This window comes from Solanum stenotomum, unplaced genomic scaffold, assembly GCF_019186545.1.
Source record: "Solanum stenotomum isolate F172 unplaced genomic scaffold, ASM1918654v1 scaffold6733, whole genome shotgun sequence".
Taxonomy (NCBI): Eukaryota; Viridiplantae; Streptophyta; class Magnoliopsida; order Solanales; family Solanaceae; genus Solanum; species Solanum stenotomum.
This window is the reverse complement of record NW_026036338.1, coordinates 779877-789456: the sequence shown is the minus strand read 5'-3', so window position 1 is coordinate 789456 and position 9580 is coordinate 779877. Positions and strand designations below refer to the sequence as shown.

General features: G+C 35.0%; 1 protein-coding gene across 1 annotated transcript; it reads right to left on the bottom strand.

The window, feature by feature from the left end:
- Window positions 1-2212: 2212 nt before the first annotated feature.
- On the bottom strand, window positions 2213-8715 carry LOC125852950 (leucine-rich repeat receptor protein kinase MSP1-like). Its single transcript, XM_049532635.1, has 2 exons — window positions 8623-8715; window positions 2213-6200 (listed from the first exon to the last, which is right to left on the bottom strand). The coding sequence occupies exon 2, from the start codon at window positions 6166-6168 to the stop codon at window positions 2356-2358; it is 3813 nt and encodes a 1270-aa protein (XP_049388592.1). The 5' UTR covers window positions 6169-6200; window positions 8623-8715; the 3' UTR covers window positions 2213-2355.
- Window positions 8716-9580: the final 865 nt, after the last annotated feature.

Sequence of the window (9580 nt, the reverse complement as noted above, 5' to 3'; positions counted from 1 at the left end):
TAACTTTAAATACTTTAGAAAATTAAACAGAAGGATATAGTATAATTCGATATATATATATATATATATATATATATATATATATATATATATACCATTATGTAATTAAAATATTTGTATTTAATTAAATAATTAATTAAAATTTAATTTAGTATAAAGGCAAAATGATAATTCAATTTTTACTTTGAAGCTTTCCAATTATAATAATATATGATATGATGTTCTTATATGTACTCCTTCGGTTAGAGTAGTAGTAGTTAGGTGCCTAATTTTGGCTGATTACTTGTCCAAATAATTAAGAAGACCCCACAAATTAAACCAACTCTAATCTCGTGAACGCGCTCCATTTTGTCTTGTATGAAGATCTCAAGAGACATCCATTTATTTTTTTTTCAACTTTTTTTTTTTTTTTTTTATTATTATTATTACGGAAAAGGGTCAAAATTGCTCTTGAACTACGCGAAATAGACCATTTATACCCTCCGTTATATTTTGGGATCAAAAATACCCCCGCAATTATCCCAAGAGACCACAAATACCCTCAAGAGTTAACACCCCAATTTTTTTAGTGACGTGGCAAGCCACATGGGACTAATCCCTCCACCTAAGTATTGTCAACTAAGATTCACTACAAAAGAACTTGACTTTTAGTGGCGACAAAGTCGCCACAAAATCCCAAAATATTGCCACTAAAGGTTATGAGTGATTTTTAGTGGCGACTAAGGCTCCAACAACCATTCGCTAGTAAAACCTATTTTTTCAACAAAAAATTATGATAATTAATTTTCGATTGTGACCTAATTTTCTAAAATAAATAACTTGCAATATCCATATTAAAAACATCCAATATTATTACGAAAAATAATCAAAATTACTTCTCGATTAAAATCTCCTACTATATGTATATAATGCATCATTGTACATTTTATACATTTACATATGACATAAAAATAAAACATATAGTGTCTTCAAACTCCTACTTAATCGATATCATATTTGGTTTTTTAAAAACAATGAAGCAAAAAACACAAAATTAGAATTTAATGTTAAAAACTTTTAGTGACGATTTTCTGGGCTTTTGTGGCAACTGTTGTTGCTGCTAAAGGTCTAGTTCTTTTGTAGTGAATCCTAGTTGGCAACGCTTAGGTGGAAGGATTAGTCCCATGTGGCTTGTCACGACAACAAAAAATTGGGTGTTAACTCTTGAGGGTATTTGTGGTCTCTTAGGATAACAGCAGGGGCATTTTTGATCCCAAAATGTAACGAAGGATATAAATGGTCTATTTCATATAGTTTGGGGGCAATTTTGACCCTTTTCCGTTATTATTATTATGCTATTGATTAATGGGAAAAGGGTCAAATATGCCCCTAAACTATTCGAAAAGGTCTAGATATACTCCCCGTTTAAAGTTTGGCTCACTCGTGCCCTCGCCATCCAACTTTTCGTCTAGATATGCCCTTATGGGCGTTAAATGCCAAATGGAATTGCCATGTCATTACATTACCACATGATATTTATATTAAAGGGAAAAAGGTCAAATATACCCCTAAACTATTCGAAAAGGTCTAGATATACCCCCTTTTAAATAAACTACCCGACCCGTTTTCAACAAAAAAATTTCGGTAAATCTCGAAAATGAATAATTGACTAATAAAAAATAGGAAAAATATATAATAAAAAAAATTAACGCCAAAAATTCACAAATAAATAAAGTAACCTTAAATTCAACAATTTCAACAAATTTTTTTCAATAAATCCCGAAAATGAGTAATTGATTAATAAAAAATATGAAAAATATATTTTTTTTAAAATAACGCCAAAAATTCACAAATAAATAAAGTAACCTTTAATTCAACAATTTCAACAATTTTTTTTAAAAAAAAATTTCGATAAATCCCGAAAATGAGTAATTGATTAATAAAAAATATGAAAAATATAACCTAAAAATTGATTAATTAATTGTTAGACCCATCATTTGGTTTATGAGATAAGACATAAACATAACATGCAATGTAGGATTATATATTGTTGAGTTTTTAATTTCGGGATTAGCAATCAAGGGAGTATGATTTCCTTGCTTTGTCATCTGTATGAGGAAATTAAAACTATAATCCTTCCAAGTGAAATTAAAGCTTATGATTTACAAGTCACATGCATAAACTTCTATATCTCAAATTAAAGGGAACAACATAGTTTGTTTCCAACATAACTTACATCTGTCTGACCTGTATAAACTCATAATACAGATAGCTGCATAACATAAGAGAAGTACTATAATCCTATTACACCTTCCTTTCATTACCTTTTGTTGTGACTTGTAATAAACTAGTCATGTTTATGTGTTTGATGTTCAATCACACTCCACAAGCACCATTGTTCTTTGCCTCCTTCAACAGTTTCACCACTTCAAGCATTGATGGTCGCTTCCATGGCTCATCGCTGGTGCATAACTTTGCAATGGCAAGAACGCGCAGCATTTGATCCTTCAATAATCCTGAACCAGAAATAAATGGATCCAACGTTTCAATCTCCTTGCCATTTGAAACCATCCATCTCACCCAGCCAACAAGATTGCCTCCTTCAACATCAGCCTGTCCTGTTGGTGCCCTTCCTGTTACCAGTTCCAACATCACCACTCCAAAGCTGTAGATGTCACCCTTTGTTGTGGCCGTCATGGTTTGTCCATACTCGGGAGGTATGTACCCGAATGTACCAGCAAGGATTGTGCTAACATGGCTCTCACAAGCACTAATTATTCGAGCCAGGCCAAAGTCAGAGACTCGCGGTTCAAAGTTCTTGTCTAGGAGTATGTTGCTTGACTTGATGTCTCTGTGGATGATGTGTGGAACAAAACCATGGTGTAGAAAGGAAAGTCCGACAGCTGACCCTAGACAAATCTTGAAACGAGTTGGCCAGTCAAGTGCTTCTACTGCATCTGCTTGATTTCTCAACCAGAAATCAAGGCTTCCATTCTCCATGTATTCATATATCAAGAACCTCTCATCTGCAAAGACACAATAACCAAGCAATGGCACCAGATTTTCATGCTTTACTTTCCCAATTGTTTCCATTTCAGCAAAGAACTCGCGATCACCATGCATGTGGCCTCCGTTCAGCCTCTTGACAGCAATGATCTGACCTTCAGGCAGTTTGGCTTTGTATACAGTACCAAAACCACCATCACCAATGATGTAACTCTTGCTGAAGTTCTCAGTGGCTGAGAGAATAGCTGTAGGGTTAATCCGTAACAAAGACTGCTCAAAGGTTGCAATGTTGATACTCAGATGCTCCTTTGGCTTCTTAATCAAAAGCTCATCAGTAGATGTGGGGTCAGTTTTCTTTCCTTGCTTACCTTTACCTCTGTCAACAAGTACAGCTTCTTGTCTCAACATTCTCCATCTGAGAACTACAATTAGCACCACAAGAGAAAGGATCGATGCACCCAAGGCAATGCCCAAGACAGATGCATGGCTTAGAACTGGTGCAGATGGATAGTTTTCCCTGGGAGGTAAAACAGGCTCACTTGGTATGCATTTCCTAGCCTTAGTGCACACATCAGGGGCTAGGTCAATGAATTTGTTGCCAGAGAAATTGGAAAAAACAAGGCCTTCTATGTCACAAATACTACAAGGAAAGGACTTTTGAAAACTGTTGCTGGATAAGTCAAGATATATCAGGGAAGCAAGAGCTGAAAGTGATGGTGGCAAGTTGTCTGTGATTGAGTTGTTATGGAGATCTAGCTTGGACAAGGATGTCAGATTAGAGAGAGAATCATCAAGAGCACCAGAGAGTTGGTTGTTGCTAGCATTTAAGACCAACAAAGAGCTGGAGATTCCAACGTTAAAAGACAGCGAGCCTGAGAAAGAATTCATGCTGATGTCCAGGTAAGTCAAACTTTTGAGCCTAAATGCAGAAGGCGGCAATGAGCCACTCAACCAGTTACTTGAAAGGTCTAGCTTGACTAAGCTTGGCATCATAGAGTCTAGATTATCAGGAATAGATCCACTTATCTGGTTATGAGAAAGTATGAGACCTTGGAGGCTTGACATTGGAAACAACTGAGGAAACACTGGACCTGTCAAGGAATTGAAAGATAGATCAAGCATTGTTAAATTACCGAGCTGAGAAATTTCAGGAGGAATACTTCCCGTGAGCTTATTTCCCTGTAGAAGTAGTTCTGTCACAACTATGCAATCCTTAATTGAGTGTGGGATGGACCCAGCTAGTTCATTGTTGGACAAATCGAGCATGCCATAATGCTGGGTGAACTCAGAGTCTGGTAAAGGCATATTCTGGAACCCAGAACAAATTTCCTCAGGTATAGGGCCAGAAAACTGATTGTTAGACAGAACCAAATTGTCTAGCAATTTCAGCTTAGCTATTGATCTTGGAATTTCACCTGAAAGACTGTTTGCACCAAGATCAAGAGATACCAACTTCGTACATTCAAAAAGCTCCAATGGAATACCTCCAGTTAACTTGTTACCATGAAGAGAGAGATTGGTCAGGTTCTTCAAGTTACCAATGGTACGCGGTATGCTTCCTTCAAACTGATTATTATCAAGTTGCAATCTCTGGAGGGTTGAAAGTTTTGCAATAGTCGCTGGAATTGGACCTTCAAGCATATTGTTGCCGAGTGAGATCCCCATTAATGTTTTTGACTCCCATAGTTGATATGGTACCATCCCAGAGAATAGATTTTTCGATAGCTCAAGAGTAATGAGCTGAAGCTCCCCTAGATAAGAAGGCAGTTTACCTGAGAGATTGTTTCCAGACAACACCAAGTCTGTGAGGCTTGAACAATTCGTGAAAGTACTTTGGATGTCACCAGTGAAGTTGTTATCCGACAACACCAGCACGCTCAATGATTTGGCACCACATATCTCTGAAGACAACTCACCAGATAGACTGTTAGCACTGACATCAAGAACAGATAGCAAAGGGAGATAAAGTGGTGGGAGAGGTCCACTTAGGAAATTCTTTGACACCATTATTGACTCTACTTGCGTCCAGTTGGAAATCCACATAGGCAGGGGGCCTGATAAGCGGTTTGAATCAAGCACAAGTGATTTAAGTGAATCCAACCCAGAAAGTTCATCAGGTAATGCCCCTGAAAATGAGTTAAAGGACAAATTTATTGATTTGAGCCTTTTGCAGTTCCCTAACTCTGAAGGGATTGTTCCAGACAATCCGGCATTTGAAGCAATAAGGTAAAGCAAATTTTCTAGCTTTCCAATGCTTGAGGGAAGCTCTCCATCGAATTCATTCTGTGCTACATTCAAGTAATTCAAATTACCCAATTCAGAAATCTCTTCAGGAATACTTCCAGTGAATTTGCAGTTTTGGAGATCAAGTACCTGCAGCTGCTTCAGATGGCCAATTGTTGCAGGAATAGGTCCAGACAACATGTTGGATGAGAGAGAGAGAATTCTAAGCATCCCTAGTTTTCCAATTTCTGGAAATATCAATCCAGTCAAGTTGTTTTGACTGGCATCAACAAATAGAAGCTCCATCAAATTACTTAGGCTGGAAGGTAGATTACCAGAGAAGAAATTTGAACTGAAATCAAGAGACTGCAACTTCTCCATGTTTCCAATCTCACCAGGAAGATTGCCAGTAAAAGAGTTTGCATGAACTGATAGTTCCCTGAGCTCCTTTAGCTCACAAATTGTTAATGGTAAACTGCCTGAGAAACCATTATCGTCGAGTACAAGATATCTCAGGTTTCTCAGGTTAGATATAGTTGGAGGCAGCTCGCCAGTTAACCTGTTGTCAGTCAAGTCTAGTGTCTCCATTTTCTCCAGACTCCAAACATCTGTAGGTATAGTACCAGTGAGGGCACAATGGCTGAGGTTCAGGTGCTTGAGGGACCTAAATTTTCCAATATTTCCAGGAAATGGTACATTTAGCGGTGATCCTGTACATGGAAAGTCAATCTGGATGACACGCTCACCTTCACACTTTATGCCGGTCCAATTGCATGGAGTAGTCTTTGTATCAAACCAACTGGGAATAACATCCCTTTTCAGGACAAGAGAATTTCGTAGGACCTTCAGTAACTCCATGTCATTGACCAAATAGCCAGTTGTGACTACTGGTTGTTGTATAAAGCAGAGAAGAATGATCATTAGTACACAAGCCTCCCATGTTGAAGCTTTGTTTGTCATTATGCTGGTTCACTGTAGTTTCAAACAATGACCTGCAAGTTATTCCATGAATAAGATGAAAAACAAAGCTATAAAGTGAAATCAAATATGCATCATACCAAGATGAACAAAAATCTACACACAAACATACACCTTAATTCATTTGTTTAGTAAAGCCATGATAGGGGGGAAATAGCTTCTTCGATCAACAACAATCAGCAAAAAAAAAAATATGAAGTCAATTTGCAGATATGCAGATTTGACAGACTGAAGTTCATGAAGAAGCTGGAAGAAAATACATTCTTCAATTAATTTTTACATGAAATGCAGTGTGCACAAGATAAATGTACCAACTCAATCACCCAAGAAACTTACTAAACTCAAAGACACCCGCACGAAACTCTCCTATAATAAAGCAAAAAAAAAAAACTGAATAAATTTCAAATCTATTTGTGTCATACAATAGAACAAATTATTAGATATTCTCTTAAGAGATTATGAAATGGTGTCAAGAATTGATTTATGAGAAGTAAATATCCAAGACCATTGTACTCACAGTGCCTGGAAAGTACAAAAAAACAGGCTTAAAGACATCATTATATTGTGTTTAACCATAATATTTATCCATCACAAACATGGTAATGTTTGATCTTCTGTAATATATTTCCCTGTTAAACCTTTAGTTAAAGCCAGTAATTAAATTATTATTAATGCTTCATAAAAAGTACAAACAACTACTATACTGTAAAAAATTGTCATTTTTCAGCAGAACTAAAGCTAAGTGTGCATTTGGCCAATGATTTTTAAAAACTTTTTTCCGGAGTTAAGCAAAGATGGTACTTTTTTTCACTCCAAATTACTCACAAAAATTAAAATAAAATAAAACTCCAATTTGTATACACGACCAAATACAATTTCAATTTTCAAATACTATTTTTCATTTTGAAAACAAAAGTTCAAATACTCACAATATTCATGGTCAAACCAAACCCTCCATTCCAACAAAAATGCCAAAATAAGGTTATCAGTTACTATTACTCTTAAATCAACAAGTCACAAAAAGACAACAGTGAAAATAGGAATCTATGCTTGGCAAAACTGTGGAGTAAAAATAGACCCTCCAGAAAATTAAAGCTGATAACTTTATAGTATTAGATAACTAGGCATTGGGCTCAAGAAAGATCTGAAGAACATTTGATATGCACGTTATATTCCCAATTTAAAAAGGTCATAAATCTTAAAACAATTCTCACACGCATAAATTTAGCTAAAAATAGCAAAAACTGGAGAACAGAAATATGGGTTCCATACAAAAAAAGAGAAAAAAAAAGGAAAACCTTTATAAATCTACACGCTATGTGTGACTAAAATGATTAAAAATGACTCTCCCCCATAACACTTCTTTATGTCTTTCTTTTTTTCTTTCCAAATTAAAGCAAATACTTAATTAAAAACATCACTTTCTTCAACATATATAAAATTACTCTCACCCTAGCTACAAGCTAAAAAGAAAGGAAAGAAACCACATAAATGGAAAAGGAGAAAAAAGAAAGTACAACAAAAATAGAACCACTTAACAAAAAATGAACTAAGAACCAATAAAAGATGGCAATGCAAATCAGAAAGTTTTTGAAAAGCAACAGCATAAAATCAAAAAAGGAAAGAAAAAAAGATACAACCCATGAACAAAAATGAGTTAAATATACAGAGAAGGTAGAAAAAATGGAGTACATGGAAATCAAAAAGCCACCTTTCAGGAGAAGAAGATGCTGTCAATGGGTGTTTTTGAAAACAAACTCATCATTCACTCATGAAAAGCATAACAAAAACACTGAAACTGATCAAATACAACAGAACCCAGCTACACAAATGAGCTAAAAGAACAAATAGGCATTAGCAGAAAATCACTCCAAGAATTATTAATTATTTCTTTTGCTTGCTTTCACTCCAAAAAAATTAAAAGCACAAAAACTGAGGTAAAACATGGAGTTCTTGGAAATTTAAAAAACTTCAAAAAGAGGTACTTTTCAGAAAAAACAGCAACTGTTGTTCCGTACAATTAATGGGGTCTCTTTTTGAAAACCGAAAACTCAAAGAAAAGAGCACAAAAGCAAAAACTCTGAAACTGACAAAGAAATCTGTCATCTGAAACCAGGAGTTCAGAAAATTTGATTCTTTCGTAATATTCTACTACTACTCATCAATGGTGTGATATTCTGTTCCATTCACTTTGTGGGTATTTCTTAAAACTCACACACTCATCATTTACACTCAAGAAAAACACACACAAAAAAAGAACCAACATTGAAACTAATCAGATAACAACAAATCCCACCTACACAAACAAACAGAATCACAATGTAGGCAAGGACGTAATGAAAGAATCAGCAGCAAAAACACAACCCCAAAAAAATTATAACCACAAAAACTAACTAAAACATGGAGTTCTTAGAAACCACAAAAAAAAAAAACTACCTTTTCAGAAGAAGCAGTAGCTGGTCTGTTTGATGATGGGGTTTTCAGAGTTGAGCTGTTTCTGAAAACACCAAGACTGAAGAAAAAAAGAAGCAGAAAACTGAAAATGAAATCTGTAGTATCAGAAAATTTGATTCTTTTTTGCAGTACTAGTACTACAACTACTACTCATGAATGGTGTGTGAAGGAAGGGGCCAGGCAGGCAAGGTGGTGTAAAAGGCGTGAGACTGAACTGATATGATATGCATCCAAAATAGGGACTCTGAGAAGGACGGTTACGTTCTTTGCTCCATTACCTGACATCACCCTTTTTGAACACAACACTTTCTCTTTGCGCTATGCACTACACTCATTATTATCATGTGTTTGGTCGTAACGGGTCGTTGGATAGAGTATATAAAAATAATATGAAAAAGTGTATTACGAATGTTTATATTAGTTATACTCACATCACAAACTTATTCAATGGTCAAAGATTTCAAGAATAGTTATGTCATTAATCGATCTAATGCATATGTTGAAATCTTTTATATGACTAATACTATAGATTAATAATGTACAAAATTAGTATATACATTTTTTATATATACTCTATCAAACGATCCTTAATCCGAAAAAAATAAAAAAAATCTTGGTCAAAGTACTGATTAGTGTGATTGAATAAAAGATGGTTTGTCCATGCCGAATATTATGGAAAGTAAGAAAAAGTTTGTAGTTTTATGGTTAGTAACTCCTTGATTTGTATGTTTGTAATTATTACTTATCATTTCTATAGTCAACTAAGTGTTTAATTATGACAATCTGACATAGACTATGACATCATTAAAACTGTAACGGTTTTAGATCATTAAACAAAAAGATTAGTGGAGTATAATGCAATTAGACCACAAAATAAAATGAATAATTCCATAGTCAAAGAGTTGTGATTAAGTTTTATTTTAGGGAAAAATTGTATGAA

What these genes read in the sequence shown, in the direction of transcription:
- LOC125852950 (XM_049532635.1), bottom strand. Translation starts at nt 6,168, where the DNA reads ATGACAAACAAAGCTTCAACATGGGAGGCTTGTGTACTAATGATCATT.